Here is a 20,212-nt window from a genome sequence, read left to right on the forward strand (position 1 = left end):
TGTGGAGGTTAGAGCATTCTGAAAATGCTTTAACACATTGATTGCATTCATAGGCTTTCTCTCCAGTATGTGTTCTTTGATGTCTTTTAAGCTGACCATGACTGGCAAAAGCTCTACAACACTGATTACATTTTTTAATCATTTTTTATTTTAATTTTAAATAGCTTGTTTTACATGTCAATCCCAGTTCCCTGTCCCTCCTCTCCTCCCGCACTCCCCTTCCCCCTCCCTCCCACCCTACTGCCAAATCCCTCCACATAGGGGATATCTAGAGTCTGTCATTTTACTCTTGGTAGGGTCAAGGCACTCCCCTAAGAGTCCAGGCTGAGAGAGCATCTCTCTTTGTGCTATAGGCACATGAAGACAGTTTGTATACCAGGGATAGACACTGATCCACAGCTCAGGGCCCCATAGGTTGCCCAGGCCTTCTCACTGACACCCACATTTGGGGAGTCCAGATCAGTCCCATGCTGGCCTCCCCACTGTCGGTCTGGGGTCCAAGAGCACTCCCCTGTTCAGATCAGCTGTCTCTGCTGTTTTTGCCAGCCCATTCTTTGCCAATTTGCTCATCACTCCTCTCTCTCTGTCACTGGGTTCCTTGGCTTCAGTTCAGTGCTTAATTGTGTGTGTTTTCCTCTGCTTCCATCAGTCACTGATTGAAGGCTCCAGGATGGTTACAGACATCAAGTTCATTATCAGGAATGGGCATTCGAGGTGGTCTCTCCACTATTGCTAGAAAGAACGTCCTGGGGCCAGACAGAAGAATTACCCAGCTTCCCAATGAGATATAGGCACACTTTCACTTAACCCACCTGGAATGGGACTTCAACACACCACATGGTAGAGAGCATCACCGTGTCTATCACCAGACTCTGTTGGTGGGTCCCAAAGGGGCAGGGAGATGCCCCACAAATTCACAAATTTGGCTAAGGTACATGCAGTAACTCAATGTAAGGAAGAAACCCCCACCGGGTTTTTAGAGTGCCTCATGGAGGCTTACAGGATGTATACTCCTTTTGACCCCCAGGCCCAGGAGAGGGAAGCTGACATAATCATGTAATTCATCGGACAGTCAGCACCCAATACACGCACTAAGTTACAATGTCTTGAGGGGCTGCAGGGATATACCCTGCAGGACTTAGTGAAATAGGCTGAAAAGACTTTTTTTTTAGCAAAAGGGAGATGCAGGAATAGAACGAGAGACTTAGTAAGTTGCAGGAGGAGACAGAGGACAAGAGAGATAGAAAGCAACATCAGGAATTAACAAAAAATTTGGCCACCGTAGTGCAGGAGTCTAAAAATAGACATAGACAATCTAAGGACCTGGGAGACAAAGAAAGACCAAGATAATGCAGTCGGGTATCCTTAAACCCTGTCATAGTCCATGGAACACTCCCCTCCTCCCTGTGAAGAAGACAGGCATGGGGGACTATAGGCAGGACCTCCAGGCAGTGAATCGGAGGATTGAGGACATTCATTCAACATTACCCAACCCTTACAATTTACTGAGCATGCTGCCTCCAAGCCACATCTGGTATATGGTGCTCGACCTTAAAGATTCATTCTTTTGCCACAGACTGAAACCTCAGAGCCAGCCTCTATTTGCCTTTGAATCAAAAGATCCTGGGACCTGGTACTCTGGCCAGCTCACATGGATGCGACTTCCTCAAGGGTTCAAGAACTAACCAACCCTCTCGATGAAGCCCAGCACCAAGATTTGGCAGACTTCCGAGTCCACAACCCAAATATAGTTTTACTCCAATATGTAGATGATCTTCTTCTGGCCACAGAATCAGAACATGACTGCTTCCAATGTTATTACAAAGGTTGGGGGAATTGGGATATCGGGCTTCAGCAAAAAAAAAAAAAAAAAAGGCTTGGTTCTGTAAGAAGCAAGTCACCTACCTAGGGTATCAGCTTCAGGATGATCAGAGATGGCTGACAGAGGGACTAAAACAGGCTGTAGCCCTGAATCCACCACCCAAAAATTCCAAGGAGGTGTGTGAGTTTCTGGGTAGCATGATCCTGATGACCCATGTGGAGTCAGGTAATCAATTTTAAATGTTCCATTAGTGTCCTGACCGGCAATTTCTCAGTTTCCAGGATCAGGCAATCAAGAATCTAGATAAAGAACAGAACATATCATGAATCCAAATTCCTGTAGTTACTCCATTTCAACCTAAATAGGAGAACTGGATAAAATGGTGTTGCTCTGTCTAATACGACAGCTTATCCAGGTTTAAGAAGAGAGCTATGAGAGAAATAGTGTGCTCTAATACAAATCCATAGTCTCTGGAGCACCTGGCCAGAATGCCTGTTTCAACTTTTAAAAAGATTTATTATGCAGTGTTGGGCCAGGATATGCACCTGCAGGCCAGAAGAGGGCACCAGATCTCATAATAGATGGTTGTGAGCCATCATGTGCTTGCTGGGAATTGAACTCATGACCCTAGAAAGTATATCCAGTGCTCTTAACCACTGAATCGTTTCTCCAGGCCCCTGTTTCAACATTTTAATATACATTTTGAGATTATATGAAAATATTTGCACTCGCTCATTCCTGCCTACAAGGTCTCCCATAACCCTTCCCTTGTGTTCTCTTCCATGGCATTTTTTTTAACATCAGATACTCTTTGAATGTGAACTGTGTTTGGTTGCAGGGTTTGAAGCAAAGGATTGGCTGTGCTGGACATTGAGGGTATAATTGAATGTACACATAGAGCACCCTCTGACTTGGAAAAGGAACAGAGAGTGTTCTGGGTGATTAAAATATTTAACTACACTACTAATTTCTCACATCAGGACCCTGCCTGACTGGAGTGTGGAAAGACAATGCAGGGAGGGCCAGTGTGGTTTGAGTCATCTGGTCTCTGCTCAATCAGTAGGGTGATTGCTAATGTCCTAAAGCCAAACAGGGTCAGCATAACTAATAAGAAACTTTGTGAAGACTTAGCCATTAGCAACACCTGTTGGAGGTAGCTTATAGGTTCTTTCCAGGACTCTCCTGTTGTTATGCAATTGGGAGCTGTAATGAAGACCCCAAGCCATCTCATAGTAAGTGTGGGGGCCACTGTCTCCAGATCAGGAAGAGCAGATTGGCTGAGCACTCAGAATCTATACTGATTGGACTGGGATGGAACATGAGCCAGATTGAGGTTCTGTTGGTCCCTGTGTTGACCTGGGCAGTGGCCCTTGAACTCTGAGCTTTGTTTACTGCGGATTCCCTGGGGAGGGGGATGTTCCACCGTCCTGGCATGGGAGACTGTGTGCTGGTAATATCACTGTCCATTGTGCACACTCAGGCATTGCTTTTCTTGCACAGTGGGAAGACTGCTTGGAAAACAGATGGTCTGGTTTCTAAAAGTTCTACATATTACATTCCACATTCAAGTTTGTCTTATAAATGTTACAGATTATTTAGAAACTGAGAAAGGAGGTGATGGGCATCACCCTTCAGCAAAACCAGATTAGAATGCTTACAACATTCTGTAGCTGACAGCCACCATGGTGTGTTTCAGTGAATTTCAGATCCAGGACACAAAATCAGTTTCTGAGCTGTAGAGATATTGCAGGTGAATAAGGAAGAAGCCACATCTTGTGACATCATCAATGTGGTAGGAAGCAAACTTTAAACTATTCTTCACATTGTTTTTTTGATTGGACATCATTGGGGATGGATTTGCCTAAAACCATAAGGAAGCAAAATGTGTTATAGAGTCATACATATTGGGGTAGCTACACTGGCCTGATTTTCAGTTCCATCTTTTTCTGATTCTTTGTATGGAGGTAATGTCTGTCTTTCCAGTTCATGTGTGTTTCCTGTATGCAGCAGCAGAATGTATCCTGTTTTCATATCCATTCTGATTGTCTGTCACTTTTATTGGTGACTTGATATTAAGAGATGTTAATCCCAGGTGATTTTTAATTTTTGTTGATTTTTTATTCTTGCTATGGTAGTTATGGTGTGTGTGTGTGTGTTTCCTTTTTGTGTTTTGCTGTTGTGCAAATGTCTGTTGCTGGTGTTTTTGTGAGTGCAGCTAACTGGAGTTCTTCTAGCACTTTCTGTAGGGCTGTGTTTGTGGGTAGGTAATGTTTAAATCTGGCTTTATCATGAAATATCTTTTTTTTCTCATTCTATGGTCACCTAAAGTTTTGCTGGGTGTAATAGAAAAGAACTCCTGGGTAAACTGAGGGCAGTGGAATAGCATGGGTAAGATGGGTACTAGTGGGATCTGGGTAGCAGGGTTGGGGGCTTAAGGTAGGGCAGAATACTGAAAGATATATCTTCATGGGGGACATTTTGGGGTTAGGGAAGAACCTGGTGCTACAGAAACACCCAGGAATCCCCAAGGGTTACACCAGCTACAATTCTTAGAAATAGTGGATTTGTGCCCTGAACTTGCCATCTCTTATAATTATATTGGTGACTACTCTAGTTGTCATCAGAGAGAGTTCATTCACTAACTGATGTAAGTAAATGCAGAGATCCACAGGCATCCACGGGGGTGAGTTCTAGGAGTCATGTCAAAGATATGGAGGAGGAGCCAGGAGAATCGAGGTCAAAACACCAGAACCCATGGAAACAGCTGCCCTGAGCTCCTGGGAGCAATGGACCCTGGACAGTGAGATAGAGAGCCTGCATGGGACTGACCTAAGCCCTCTGCATGTGTGTGACAATTGTGTAGCTTGGTCTGTTTGTGGAGCTCCATGCTATGTTATCAGGAAATAGGCCTTTGATGCAGGGGGAGGACATTGGTTCTGCCTCAACTTGATGCCATGTTTTGTTGATTCCCAATAGAGGCCTGCACCATTCTTTATGGAGATGGAGGAGGAGTGGTTGGGGGCTACAAGGGAGAGTAGGGGAGGGAATGTGAGAAGAGAAGGGAAGGGAAACTGGTAAGTATGTGAAATAACTTAGAAAGTTAATGAAACTTAAAGACCAAAATGAAAACTCACCTAAGTTATAATACTGTGTGAGAGGTACCTTGGCAGGTGGGTACACAAAAAGACAGGTAAGAGACAAAAACTCTGTGCAGACAGAGCTTACCAGAAGTTTCACTGGTGGAAAGTACCCTAGTCCTTGAGATATACACAATGCCAATGGGGACCACATACAAGGATTATTAACAATTTCACAGCAATTTTCAACTTTGGGCCCCAACAAAAGGAAAAAGCATATAATGCACATCCAAATTAATAATAGATACATGCAGGAAACAAATCTCAGGCACTAAAACATACAATTATTACACAGAATGGTTGTAAAAATATAGATGACAGGATATTTATATATTTTCCAGATTTGGTATGCACCAAATTGAAAACACATTCAGAAAAAAAAACAGGAAACAGAATAAACTTCAAACAATAATGTTAAGGGGGTCATAGTAGGGTTGGAGCTGTAGGATTCTAAACTAAGCCAGTCATTGTATAGCATCATCCTAACCTGGTCAGTGTCAAGTAGGAGAATGTGGTTCTTGGCTGTGGGAGAAGACTTTCTTCTCTTATCAATGAAAGGAACTCAGAGTCCAGTAATCTTCATAATTAGCATCCAATGTTTCTTGTAAGTTTTTTTTGTATGTTAACATTATGAACAAAAAATGATAAATATAAAGGACCAGGAAGCAGGCATACTTGTTTACTCCTTATGGTGTGATAGTTGCCTGTCCAGGATTTGGAGACTCGGGTGTGAGTTCACTAGTCTCTGTGTAAAGAAGACTCAGTTCGACTTTTAATAATGAACTTAGCCTTTTATACCTACAGGGGTCTCCAGACTCAGTGGACTGAAGCTCTTTCCCTAAGCCAAGGTCATTTTATTTTTCTCAATATTTATATTTCAGCCAGTTGATTATTATATGCTCAGGACAACTTGAACGAGGATTCCAAAAATATGATGCCAATGCTAAATCTTGATTCGCAAGGTACCACAGTTTTTCCTGTTTCCTGAATCAATTACAAGCATGAGCTGGCACACCCAGTTTGCCCATCTTTCTTATAATTAGTAATTGTTCATGAAATTTCTATGATGTGTAATGAGTAATATTGATCTGTTTGCTTGTCTCTCTATGTCTGTTAAAAGACATTTCTTTAACATGGGAATATCCCATTCAAATGGTTCAGATATGACAGAGGTTACCCTCCTATTCAGTTTTCATTCCAAGTAACTTGGTTATTACTTTAGCTGTGTCATGGAATAAGTGTGGCAATCACCAGAATTATATTCCTACATTTTCAAAGATGTTTACATTTGCAGTGTTGTCAGGCTCACTTTTTTATGCATTTATGGCATATTTTAGAATGCAGTGACCTATGATAATGTGTATGTTCACTTCATTCAGAAGTATGGCTTTGCTGGATCCTTCCAGAAGAATCTCCATAGCGATGTGATAGTAGAGACTATAGGAACTTCACTGCTATATGTAAGACTATGAATTTTCCTTCACATTTTAAAATAAGGGGGCAACTGTTTCTTGGTTATTGACTAAGGAGTTTTTGAGGCAGGTGATGCCCTTTTCTAAGCTATGGATGTCATTATCTATAGAGGTCCAAAGCTCTGAGTAATGGCAGTTTGAGAGCATAAGGAATGAAGTCTCAGTGCCTGGTCCTGCACCTCCCAGTCCAAAAAGCACATCTTATTTAGAATAATAGTTAAGGCAGGGAAATAATTTAACTAAAATGTAAAACATAGGGGAAGAATTTAGGAGGGGTGAGTAGATGCAGTTGGTAAGGCCACCCTGACAGTCCCTCCAGGTATGTTATCAGGGATTAGGTATAGAGAAGGGTTATCAGGAGACAGGGTAAGATTATAGAGATGGGAGTGTGTGGGGATACCAGACATTGTTCAGAAACCCACCCCTCCATCAGCCTGGGAGCAGGCACCTGCGAGACAATGTTTACTGAATACATGTTTACTGAAAACAATTCAGTGCCATAAGCTCCTGATAAGTGCTCTGATAAGGGCTCACTCACTGAAACACCATGACTTTGATCTTCCCCATGACTAGCTACTCCCTGCTGTTTTCCAATTCTGGGGCCATAGATTTAACCACCAGCCAGGAGGAAGTAAGAGGTCTGTGAGAGTTGTGTGAGAGGTCGGTTGGAGATTTGTGCATGTATGGATGGCAGAAGTCTTTGTGAAGGGAAGTGTTTTTCTTGGAAAGTCCTCCTAAGCCAATTTGGGGAGCATAAAGTTTTCTTAATGCAACCGACCGGTCTCTGTATCATCTCAGATGCAGGCTGCACAGGAGGCACGGCAATTGGAGGTTCCACCGAGATCGTGAAAGCGAGGAATGTGGGTGGGTTCATCTCTCTTTTCTGGCCAGGGACAGATTGGGGAAAATAAAAAAAAAGAATGGATGGGTTATGGGTTATAGTTCCAGGAAGCTTAAATTACAGTATCAAGTTAAAAAGTTGCTTGAAGGACCAGGGACCGTAGTCATGTCTAAAACCCTATACAGCTTCCTAAAATCAATCGAATGAGCCAGTCCATGGTTCCTTACTGGGAAGCTTAAATATCCCAGATTCAGAGGAGTTTCATTGTGATCTTCATCAACATTTACGAAAAGAGGGATCTGAGTCCCTGCCCCCATCCACATTCTCCTTATGGAGATTAGTGAGGGGCGCACTTTTGACAGATAAGGCTAGCCACTGCCAGGTAGTCCAGGCCACAAAAGAGGCTTTTTCAGAGTTACAAGAGACTGAGACTCAAGCCTCCCTGAGTTCTGAGGCAGAGAGTGACGATGAATCTTCTAGAGAAACCCTGCCTGAAACTAGAGGCTCCATTGTTAGTGAGGATGAGGAGGAGTCTCTTAGCAACAACAAAAGAATGAATAGAGATCTCGCGGCATGACCCAAAAAGAGAGACTCCACTCAGAATCGGGTATATCCTACTCTGTCAGACCTAGAAAATGAAATTAGCTCAGACTGTTAAGTAAGCTTAACAGTTACTTGCTGAGATCGCGGCCCTTAAAAAAGCACAGAACAGGGAGAGAAACCCTCCTCCATACTCTAAAATGAGGTACTCCTCCTTCTCGGACCTGGAGGGAAGACCCAGAGGAGGGATCCAATGCTGCCCAGTGGTGGCCCCAGTAATGGAAGTTCCAGACCCAAACAATCCTGAGTAGGTCATTTGGCGCCATGACACTTTAAGTTTCAAAGATATAAAACAACTCAAAGAGGCAACTCTAAACTATGGAACACAGGCTCCCTTTACACTTTCCTTAATGGAATCTTTTGTGCCTCTTAATTTCACACCTGGCAATTGGCAGGAGCTTTGCAGAGCAGCTTTGTCCGGGGGAGATTATTTGATTTGGAGAGGTGAGTTTCAAAAAAGATGCATCCAGACAGCTCAAAGAAATGCACAGGCTAGACAGCCCCAGAGAAATGTGGAGATGCTTACTGGGAGTGTTCAGTATGCCACCGCTCAACAACAAATGCAATATGACATCGCTGTCTATGCCCAAGTGGCAGCAGCAGCCCAAGATGCTTGGAAAGCATTGCCTTCCAAGAAAGGAGGGGATAACCTGTCCAAAGTCCTTCAAGGACCCACCTAACCTTTCCAAGACTTTGTAGACTGCTTCAGTCAGGTACCTGAGAGAATATTTGTGGGCATTGGGACTGCGATGCCAGTCATCAAACAGATGGCTTTCAAAAATGCAAATAAGTACTGTAAGGAGGCCCTTCACCCCTACCGCAACAAAAGTCTAAATGACTACATCCGGATCTGTAGAGACATTGATGGTAATTTCATCCAGGGCCAAGTGTTAGCTGCTGCTATTCGACCCCAAGGGGGAAAAGAAAGATCTAATCAGGGAGGGAGAAAAACAATTTAAGCTGCGGTAGGGAGGGACACTTCCATAGAGAGTACCCTCAAAATAATACTACTAGTCTCAAGAGACTTGGTTTATGTCCCCGCTGCCAAAGGGGATATCATTGGACCACTGACTGCTACTCTAGAACTGACTTGGGGGGCAATTTCCTTCCTGCTATTAATAATCAAAAAAAAACTGGAAGAGGGGCCCACCCCAGGGCTCAAAAACCCATGTGTATGGGGCAATGACCCCTGCTGTGGGCAGCAGAAAGATTCGTTTACTCCCCCAGAGCAACCCCTTCATATCTCAGACCTCCTTAGAGCTACTTCAGGCAGTGCAGGACTGGACATCGGTCCATGCACCCAGGCAGTCCTAACACCCTAGATGGGGATCCAGGCCCTCCCCACTGGGGTACATGGACCATTGTCCCCAAGAACAGTCAGACTACTTTTGGGAAGGTCCAGTCCTATTCTTCGAGGCATCCAGGTACACCCCGGTGTTATAGACCAGGATAGTGAGGGAGAGATTAAAATAATGACATCAGTGGACAGTGGGGTTGTTGCCATCCCAGCAGGAGAACGGGTTGCTCAGTTACTCCTCCTCCCTACAGCTCCTTGTGAGGCTCGGAAAATTAAAGAGAAAAGGGGTAACCAAGGTTTTGGAAGTACTGGTCCAGCAATATTTTGGGTAGCCACCATGGAGAACCACCCCCAGCTTACATTAAAGATAGAAGGCAAGTCCTTCAAAGGCGTTTTATAATTCTGGTGTGGACATTTATGTCCTCTCAAACAAAATCTGGCCCCCTGCCTGGGCCAAGCAGGAAGGGATGGTTACCCTCCAGGGAATAGGACAGGCTGTGCCACAAAAGAGCCTCAGAATGCTAAAGTGGCAAGATTCTGAGGGGCACACAGGGTTTTTTCAACAATATGTTTGTCTGGCCTCCCTACCAACCTCTTGGGATGAGACCGACTACGAGAAATGGGAGTGGTCCTCACCACCCAGGCACCCAAGTCCAAAAGCGGGGCCCCCCAGCAAGGGATAGGCTGGAGTCAGGGGAAGGGACTAGATAAACTAGAGCAGGGAGAGACTTGCCCAATGGCATCCCCCCTTTGAATACCAGGGCCCCAGGGAACAGGAAGGGTTTTAGCCATTTTTAATGAGGGTCACTGTTGTGCCACCAGCCCCCATACCTAACACATGGCTACCAGATGATCCAGTATGGGTGGAACAGTGGCCCTTACCAGCAGAAAATCTCCAGGTGGCTCATCAGCTGGTTCAAGAAAAATTGGAGGGGACCATCAGGAAAGTGGAGGTTACTACAAGACCTGAGGGCTGTAAATGCGACCATGCAGCCCATGGGGGCACTCCAGCCTGGCTTTCCCTCACCTGTGGCCATTCCTAAAGACTGGCATTTGATTGTCATTGATTTGAAAGTTTGCTTCTTTTCCATTGCCCTACATTCTCAAGATAGTCCTCGGTTTGCCTTTAGCCTTCCTGCAATTAACTTTAGGGAGCCTGCACTTCGCTTCCAATGGGTGGTGCTCCCCCAAGGGATGGCTAACAGTCCAACTACATGCCAGATTTATGTAGCTGTCTGTTTAGATCCCCTCAGACATAAGTTCCCTGATCTTTACATTATCCACTACATGGATGATGTTCTTTTGGCCACAGCCAAGGAGAGGCAATGTTACATAGCCTTTGCAGAGCTACAAGAGCTCCTGGAAGCCCGCGGATTTATTTTGGCTCCAGAAAAGATCCAAAAGAGACCCCCTTATACTTACTTGGGTCATCAAATTCAACAAACTGGCCTCCGGCCCCAAAGACTCCAAATTGATTGTTCAAATTTAAAAACGCTTCATGACTGGCAGAGATTTTTGGGAGACGTGCAGTGGATTCTCCCTTCTCTTTCTATTGAAACAGTGGCTCTTAAACCCCTGTATGATATTCTTCCTAGGGATCCCGCTCTGACTTCCCCTAGACAGATTACCCCAGAGGCCAGGGATGCCCTACAATTGTTGTTAAAAAGTGTAGAGCAAGCGCACCTTCGGCGTATAGATTATGGGCAGCCTTTTGTTCTGGTTGTACTTTCATCTAGCTTTTCTCCAAGTGCAGTGTTTTGGCAGACTGGCCCCATTTATTGGATACATTTGTCAGCCTCCCTTAAGAAGGTAGTGGCCCCCTACTATAATCTGATTTTACAATTGTTATGGAAGGCACACAAATTTAGCATCCAAACCTTTGGAAATAGTCCTAATAAAATTATTCTTCCTTATGATAAAGAGAAGATGGAACATCTACAGACCTTCCATGATGGGTGGACCCTGTTTATTACATCTACAGGTGCCAAGTTTGATAACCATTGTTCCAATACCCCCTTGATGTCTTTTTATAAACAACACCCTGTGATTTTTTGCAACATTTTAAAGGAAAGCCCTCTATTGCAGCTCGCTCAGTCTTTACAGATGGTTCCTCTAAAGGTTTCGTGGTGGTGGTTTCTTCTCAGGTGAAGAAGAGGGTACCCATAGTGCAGATGTCAGCACAAGCCGCGGAGTTGTTTGCCTGTTTGATGGTCTTCCAAATGTTTGAGGGGGAGCCCTTTAATTTATATACTAATAGTGTCTATGTTGCCAACATTGTCAGACCTTTAGAAACCTGTCCACATGTTCTTCCAACCTCTCAGGTTCATTCCTTATTAGTTCAGCTCCAACATCTTATTTGGCAATGCATCTACCCTATTTATGTGGGATTTATTCATACACATAAAAACTTCCAGGACCACTTGCCCAGGGCAATCAATTTGCTGACTCCTTGACACACCCTAGGGTCTTATACGCTCAGCAGCAGCATGCCCATCAAAATGCCCGCTCCATTAAATTTCACACTAGGTGCCCCCTATCCATGGCTACACAGATTACTTCTCAGTGCCCTGACTGTGCCCCTTATCATAATTCTCCCAATGATGGGGTAAATCCCTGGGGCCTCAAGGCCAACCATCTTTTGCAAATGGATATAACTCACCTGCTCCAGGCAGGGAAATTAAAATATATTCATGTTTTGGTGGATACGTATTCTAAACTGACTTTTGCCTCTCTCCACTCAGGAGAGAAGATTAAAGATGTTATTTCTCATTGCCTGCAGGCCTTTGCCTACATGGGCATTCCCGATGCCCTAAAAAATGGAAAATGGTCCTGCCTATGCCAGCAATTGCTTTGGTGCCTTTTGCAGGCAACATCACATTGTCCACTCTTTTGGTCTTCCTCACAACCCCACCAGACAGGCCATTGTGGAGCACACCCATGCCACTCTCAAACAGTATTTTAAAAAAATAAAAAAAGGGGAATATGTCACCTCCACCAATATTCAGTTATCCACCATACTTTATATTTTAAATTTTTTGACCCTAGACAGTAATAATTTGTCTGCTATGGAGAGACATTGGAACAAACCCTCCTGTGAGGAGCCGCCCTCGCTATCGCTATTGCCGTTAGAAGATGGCGCTGACATCTGCTGTCAGTTGGAGTTAACCGTTAGAAGATGGCGCTGACATCTGCTGTCAGTTGGAGTTAACCGTTTAAGCTGTGCCTCTCCCGTGGCGTCATCTGGGGTGATGTGCAAACCACCAATCCCGGCTCTACACGTCTCACTCGGAGCTCCTAGGCTTATATAAGGGGCTGGGTTTCTTAGCTTGGGGTCTCCCTCTAAGAAGCTGATCATCTATCTCTCAAGATGCATTAAAGCTTTACTGCAGAAGGATCCGAGTGTTCTGCGTCGTTCTTGCTGGCGAGACGGTAGCGCGGGACATCTGGTGCCGAAACCCGGGAACTCTTCAACATCGCCGGCGCCGCGGGAGACCCCTCGGAAGACGGGGCGGATTCAGAACTGCAGGGACGTAAGTTCAGAGAGGTATGCTTTATCCTGAATACCCCCTTTCTCGACTTTGGCCTTAGTTTGTCATCACCGTGGGACGGGTCAGTGGAGGCTTTGGTGCTAGTCCTGTTTGTCCTTCTCCTTCATCGTGGCTGGTGCTGACAGAACGGTGCTGTCAGTCTGGTGCTGTCAGTCTGGTGCTGTCAGTCTGGTGCTGTCAGTCTGGTGCTGTCAGTCTGGTGCTGTCAGTCTGGTGCTGTCAGTCTGGTAACGGAGTTGAGCGCCGTTTTTAGATAAGCCGCTAGCGCGATGGGGTTGTCACAGTCAGTGGTTACTGCCCTACAGACTGTGCTAAAACAAAGAGATCTCAAAATTGCACCACGAACACTTCAAAATTTTGTGAAGGAGGTAGATAGAGTGGCACCATGGTATGCTTGTTCCGGGTCCCTCACTGTGGCCTCATGGAACAAGCTAGGTAAAGAACTAGACAGGAAGCATGCAGAAGGAGATCTCCACTTAGGTACCAAAGCCATTTGGAAGCTAGTTAAAAACTGCTTGGAGGATGAGGCCTGTCACCCTGCTATAATAGAAAGTCAGGGAACCTTAGAGGAAGTTCAGGATAGCATGTCAGAAACTGAACGGAGTGAGAGAATGGGAGCTCGCAAAAGGAAAGACATGTCTAAGAAAAAAGGCCCTCCCCAAGAAGTTAAGAAAGGGGAGAGAGAGAAGGGAGTGATCATTCACCCCCTAACAAATCTAAGAAAAAGAAAAAGCCAGAATCTAGTCTATACCCTACAGTAGAGCTAGAAGCCTTGGAGCTAGATAATTCTGATTCTGACACTCTGTATTCTAGCGAAGAAGGTGGTCTAGAGGAGGAGGTGGCACGGTATGAGGAAGAAAGATATCACCCTGATAGACACCGGCCACTGAAAACAAAAATGAATGTGAGACCACCACCTATAAATCCGGCGGGCTCACGCCCCTCAGCGCCTCCGCAGTATGAGCTTCGGCTGAATACTGGTACTGACTCCTTTTTACCTTTAGAGGAACGGAGAAAAATACAAGTAGCTTTTCCAGTATTCGAGAATGCGGAAGGCGGAAGAGTACATACCCCTGTAGATTACAATCAAATCAAAGAATTGGCCGAATCCGTTCGTAATTATGGGGTCAATGCTAACTTTACCACATTACAGGTGGAAAGGCTTGCTAATTTTGCCATGACTCCCACTGACTGGCAGACGACAGTGAAAGCAGTGCTTCCCAACATGGGACAATACATGGAATGGAAGGCTCTCTGGTATGATGCAGCCCAGGCACAAGCTAGAGTTAATGCCACGGCTGAAGATGAGAATCAGAGGCAGTGGACATTTGAAATGCTGACAGGTCAGGGTCAACATGCCCTTAATCAAACCAACTACATCTGGGGTGTCTATGGTCAGGTGTCGGCCGCCGCTATTAAAGCATGGAAGGCCCTCACAAAAGGGAGAGTCCAGTGGACACCTTACAAAGATTGTCCAAGGACCCCAAGAGCCATTTTCAGACTTTGTGGCCAGAATGACAGAGGCCGCCAGTCGCATCTTTGGTGATTCAGAACAAGCTATGCCCCTGATTGAGCAACTTGTCTATGAACAAGCAACCCAGGAATGTCGAGCGGCTATCGCCCCTCGCAAAAGCAAAGGTTTACAAGATTGGCTCAGAGTGTGCAGGGAGCTGGGGGACCCCTAACCAATGCAGGACTAGCTGCCGCCATTTTACAAACGCACAGGCATAGAGATTTATCTAGTCGAAAAGCTTGTTTTAATTGTGGGAGAATGGGGCACCTTAAGAAAGATTGTCAAGCCCCTGAAAGAACAAGAGAATCGAAGCTTTGCCATCGTTGTGGTAAAGGTTATCATAGGGCTAGCGAATGCAGGTCAGTCCGGGATGTAAAGGGAGGCTTCTGCCCCCTATTGAAGAACCCAAGGTACCCCAATCAAAAAACGGGTCACGGGGCCCATGGTCCCAGGGCCCTCAGAAATATGGGAACCAATTTCAGAAAAGCAATCAAGAGGAAGTAGAGGTTTCCGAGGAACCCCCGGAATGGACTTGCGTGCCGCCTCCGACTTCTTACTCATGCCCCAAATGAATGTTCAACCGGTCCCAGTCCATTCCCCTGGACCTTTGCCCCCTGCCACCATTGGGCTTATTCTGGGCCGTGGCTCCTTAACTTTACAGGGACTCATTATATATCCTGGAATTGTTGACCCGTATCATAAAGAGGAGATTCAAGTTCTCTGTTCTAGCCCTCGGGGTGTATTTTCTATAAAGCAGGGAGATAGAATTGCACAACTGGTGTTGCTGCCCTCCCTCGGGGATGGAGAAACCTACACTTTACAAAAAAGGGCTATGGGATCTTCTGGAAGTGATTCAGCCTATCTGGCTATACCCCTAAATGAGAGACCTACAATAAAATTGTTAATTAATGGAAAAGAATTTGAAGGGATAATGGATACGGGAGCAGACAAAAGCATTATTTCACTCCATTGGTGGCCGAAGTCTTGGCCCACTGTTGTTTCATCTCATTCTCTACAAGGTCTTGGATACCAGTCCTCTCCTGCCATCAGTGCCTCAGCCTTAACCTGGCAGAATGCTGAGGGCAAACAGGGATGTTTTACCCCCTATGTGTTGCCACTCCCTGTAAATTTATGGGGACGGGATGTGTTACAAGCCATGGGCATGACCCTAACTAATGAATACTCCCCCCAGGCATCAGCCATTATGGCAAAGATGGGGTATACAAAGGGTAGAGGCTTGGGTAGGCAAGAACAAGGCAGAATAAAACCCATTACGCAACACGGAAATCGGGGTAGAAAAGGACTGGGTTTTATTTAGGGGCCGTTGAGGCTTCACGACCCATACCATGGAAAACAGAGGAGCCGTTATGGGTCTCTCAATGGCCTCTATCCTCTGAAAAATTAGAGGCTGTCACAAGATTAGTGCAAGAACAGGAACGGCTGGGGCATCTAGAGCCTTCTACCTCCCCATGGAATACACCAATTTTTGTTATTAAGAAGAAATCTGGGAAGTGGAGATTACTCCACGACCTGCGGGCCATTAACAATCAGATGCATCTTTTTGGCCCTGTTCAAAGAGGCCTTCCTTTGCTTTCTGCACTTCCTCAAGATTGGAAGCTTATTATTATAGATATTAAGGATTGTTTCTTCTCTATTCCACTTTACCCACGGGATAGACCAAGGTTTGCCTTCACTATCCCTTCTCTTAATCATATGGAACCAGACAAGAGATTTCAGTGGAAGGTACTGCCGCAAGGCATGGCCAATAGCCCAACAATATGTCAGCTGTATGTGCAGGAGGCTTTGGAGCCAATTAGGAAGCAATTTACATCTTTAATCGTTATCCATTATATGGACGATATTCTTATTTGTCACAAAGAGTTAGATGTTTTACAAAAGGCTTTCCCCATGCTGGTGGCTGAATTAAAACAGTGGGGATTAGAGATTGCCTCAGAAAAGGTTCAAATTGCAGATACAGGCCTCTTTTTGGGCTCAATGATTACTCCCAAAAATATAGTTCCTCAGAAAATAGAAATTCGCAAAGACCACTTACAAACATTAAATGATTTTCAGAAACTTCTGGGAGATATAAATTGGTTGAGGCCCTTTTTAAAAATTCCATCTGCTGATCTAAAACCCCTCTTCGATCTCCTGGAGGGTGAGCCTCATATCTCCTCACCCAGAAAATTTACCCCTGCCGCCCACCGAGCCTTACAGATGGTGGAAGAGGCCTTACAGGAAGCACAATTACAACGTATTGAGGAGTCACTACCTTTTAATCTGTGTGTTTTTAAGACAGCTCAATTGCCAACTGCAGTCCTGTGGCAACATGGACCATTACTTTGGATTCATCCAAATGCTTCCCCTGCTAAGATTATTGACTGGTACCCTGATGCTGTTGCACAGCTCGCGCTTCGTGGAATAAAAGCAGCTGTTACACATTTTGGCAGGGATCCTGATTCCTTGATTGTGCCTTATACTGCTGCACAAGTTCAGACCTTGGCAGCCACATCTAGTGATTGGGCAGTTTTAGTTACTTCCTTTTCAGGACAAATTGATAATCATTTTCCAAAGCATCCAATTTTACAGTTTGCCCTAAACCAGGCTATAGTGTTTCCACAAGTGACAGCTAAAGACCCACTCCCAGATGGGACTGTGGTGTACACTGATGGATCAAAAACTGGTATGGGAGCTTATGTGGTCAAGGATAGGGTTATATCTAAACAATATAATGAAACTTCACCTCAAGTTGTAGAATGTCTGATAGTACTGGAGGTTCTTGAGGCTTTTCCAGGACCCCTCAATATTGTATCAGATTCCTCTTATGTGGTTAATGCAGTTAATCTCCTTGAGATAGCTGGAATAATAAGATCCTCCAGCAGAGTTGCTAACATCTTTCAAAAGATACAAGCTGCCTTGTTAAATAGGAGATTTCCTGTTTTCATTACCCATGTCCGAGCACATTCTGGACTCCCAGGTCCCATGTCCTTAGGGAATGACTTAGCGGACAAGGCTACAAAGCTGGTGGCCGCTGCCTTGTCTACCCATGCACAAGCAGCAAAAGAATTCCATAAGCGCTTTCATGTGACGGCTGAGACCTTGCGCCGTCGTTTTGCTCTATCCAGGAAAGAGGCTAGGGAAATTGTTACTCAATGCCAGAATTGCTGCGAATTCTTACCTACTCCCCACATGGGAATAAACCCACGTGGCATTAGACCATTGCAGATGTGGCAGATGGATGTTACTCATATTCCCTCTTTTGGAAGGCTTCAATATGTTCATGTTTCTGTTGACACCTGTTCTGGCGTAATGTTCGCCACACCCCTAACAGGGGAAAAGGCCTCATATGTGATTCAACATTGCCTTGAGGCCTGGAGTGCTTGAGGAAAACCCAGAATTTTAAAAACAGACAATGGACCAGCATATACCTCTCAAAAATTCCGACAGTTTTGTCGGCAAATGGATGTTACCCATCTAACTGGCCTACCTTATAACCCTCAAGGACAGGGCATTGTGGAACGTGCCCATCGTACACTCAAATCATATCTGATTAAACAAAAGGGGAGTATTGAGGATGTTCTACCCTCGGTACCAAGAGTTGCTGTATCCATGGCACTTTTTACCCTTAATTTCTTGAACTCTGATGCCCAAGGCCACACTGCGGCCGATCGCCACAGTTTAGAGCCTGATAGGCCAAAAGAAATGGTAAAATGGAAAGATGTCTTGACTGATCTCTGGAAAGGCCCGGATCCTATTCTTATAAGATCCAGGGGAGCTGTGTGTGTTTTTCCACAGGAGGAAGAAAACCCCCTGTGGATCCCTGAAAGACTCACTCGAAGAGCTCCTTCACAACTCCAGAATAAGAAGGATGGAGGCCAAGTGGGTGATGAAGACTCTCCTACTCGGGATGATGGTTCCTAGTATGATGGGAGAGTTACGGTGGGCCATCATGTCTACCTTCCCCCTACCGATGCCAGTGATGCAGAATGCCCAGGTGTTCCCTAGATTTTTCACAACTAATAGAGAGTTGGGGCTTGCCTTTTTGCCTTTAGATCCTCAGATACAGAGTTTTCAGGATGAGAGAACCTTGTCATTAGTAGGAAGCTTGTGCTTTACTGTGATTTCTTCATTAAAGGATAATTTTATTCATATGGATCCAGAAAGATCTAATGCTAATCCTTTTGAATTAATGGAAGCTGTACTGATCTTTCTCCTATGATAGTGAGAAGGGACAGATTACTTTTGATTGGAAAGGGGCATTAGGCAACAGTCTGAGTGAGGGACAGAGCTATGGATCATCTGATTGGTCCTCCTCCAATGTTAAGTATACCCCTTTTAAGAGAACTAATTATTCAGCTGCCCTTTATTTGGGTTGTGAGTAATGATACCTTAGGTAAGAATCAGAAAGAAATAAATTGCTCTGCTTAGAATTGTTTTTATGCATTATGCTGGGATGCTATTAAGCACCCTTTTGCTTTGGTAATGCGCATGCCTCGATTTGTTCCAGTTCCTGTTGAGACGCCAAGTAATTTGAGTTTGTTTAGGGAAAAGCGAGATTTTTGGGATCTCTGCTATTATTGTGGGCCTGATAGCCACCGCCGCGGTTACTGCTTCGGTTACCGCCTCGGCCCTTGCACTTTCTGCCACTGTGCAGACAACTCAAACCATTAATGAACTATAGGCCACTGTGACCATGGTCCTAGATAAACAGGCCACTGCCAATTCTCAGATACAAGGAGGCCTGATGTTGGTAAACCAACAGATTAATTTGGTTCAGGAACAATTGGATATATTGTGGCAGATGGCCCAATTGGGATGTGAACAAAAGTTGCCTGGCCTTTGTGTCACTTCAGTACAATATGAGAATTTTACAAGAGCAGCTAACCTGTCACAAGCTCTGTCTCAACATTTATTACAGAATTGGACTTTTGAGTTTGAGCAGACACTCCGTGAGTTGAGAATGGCGATCCTGCAAGTGAATTCGACGCATCTGGATCTTTCTCTGATGGAAGGCCTCTCCTCCTGGATTTCATCTGCATTTTCTTATTTTAAGGAATGGGTGGGGGTAGGATCATTTAGCCTAGTTCTCTGCTGTGGAATAGTGTTGATGCTTTGGATGGTGTGTAAGCTCAGAGCCCAAACAAAAGAGACAAAGTGGTGGTGGCACAAGCACTTGCTGCCTTAGAACACGGAGCCTCCCCTGACATTTGGTTAACCATGTTAAAGCAATAGGTCGCTGGCCTCCCAGCTCTTGCACCCCACGAGGCTAGTCTCATTGCACGGGATAGAGTGGGTAGGCTTCAGCAGCCCAAGGAGTTGCAAGGCTAAGCACTGCACAGGAGAGGTCTGCGGTATAACTACTTTCTCCTGGGAGATAAGTCATCTTGCATGAAGGTTCTATGTCATGATCTCCTTCCCCCAGAAAAACGACATCGGACTGGTCAGGGCTCTCTCTGGGGATAAGACCCTGGAGAGGAGCTTTGTACATGTTCCGAATTTGCACATGGGGATTTGACCTCTATCTCAACTCCAAAGTTGTGGGTGTCCTATTGCTTCAAAAATAAATGAATAGGGGGGAGATGTGAGGAGCCGCCCTCGCTATCGCTATTGCCGTTAGAAGATGGCGCTGACATCTGCTGTCAGTTGGAGTTAACCGTTAGAAGATGGCGCTGACATCTGCTGTCAGTTGGAGTTCACCGTTTAAGCTGTGCCTCTCCCGTGGCGTCATCTGGGGTGATGTGCAAACCACCAATCCCGGCTCTACACGTCTCACTCGGAGCTCCTAGGCTTATATAAGGGGCTGGGTTTCTTAGCTTGGGGTCTCCCTCTAAGAAGCTGATCATCTATCTCTCAAGATGCATTAAAGCTTTACTGCAGAAGGATCCGAGTGTTCTGCGTCGTTCTTGCTGGCGAGACGGTAGCGCGGGACACCCTCCCAGTCTTTGGGATGGGGCAGATGGAAGGACTTACTTACAGGAACAT

At 45.2% G+C, this 20,212-nt stretch overlaps 1 protein-coding gene across 1 annotated transcript in view; it reads right to left on the reverse strand.

The window, feature by feature from the left end:
- LOC121135297 (vomeronasal type-2 receptor 116-like) overlaps positions 1-20,212 on the reverse strand; it is a 168,860-nt gene that overhangs the window by 67,881 nt on the left and 80,767 nt on the right. Inside the window, exon 3 of the mRNA XM_040733820.1 lies at positions 4,400-4,427. Within this exon, the coding sequence (XP_040589754.1) occupies positions 4,400-4,427 (28 nt within the window). The remainder of the gene's footprint in view (positions 1-4,399; positions 4,428-20,212) is intronic.

Source organism: Mesocricetus auratus, unplaced genomic scaffold (assembly GCF_017639785.1).
Source record: "Mesocricetus auratus isolate SY011 unplaced genomic scaffold, BCM_Maur_2.0 Super-Scaffold_100037, whole genome shotgun sequence".
Taxonomy (NCBI): Eukaryota; Metazoa; Chordata; class Mammalia; order Rodentia; family Cricetidae; genus Mesocricetus; species Mesocricetus auratus.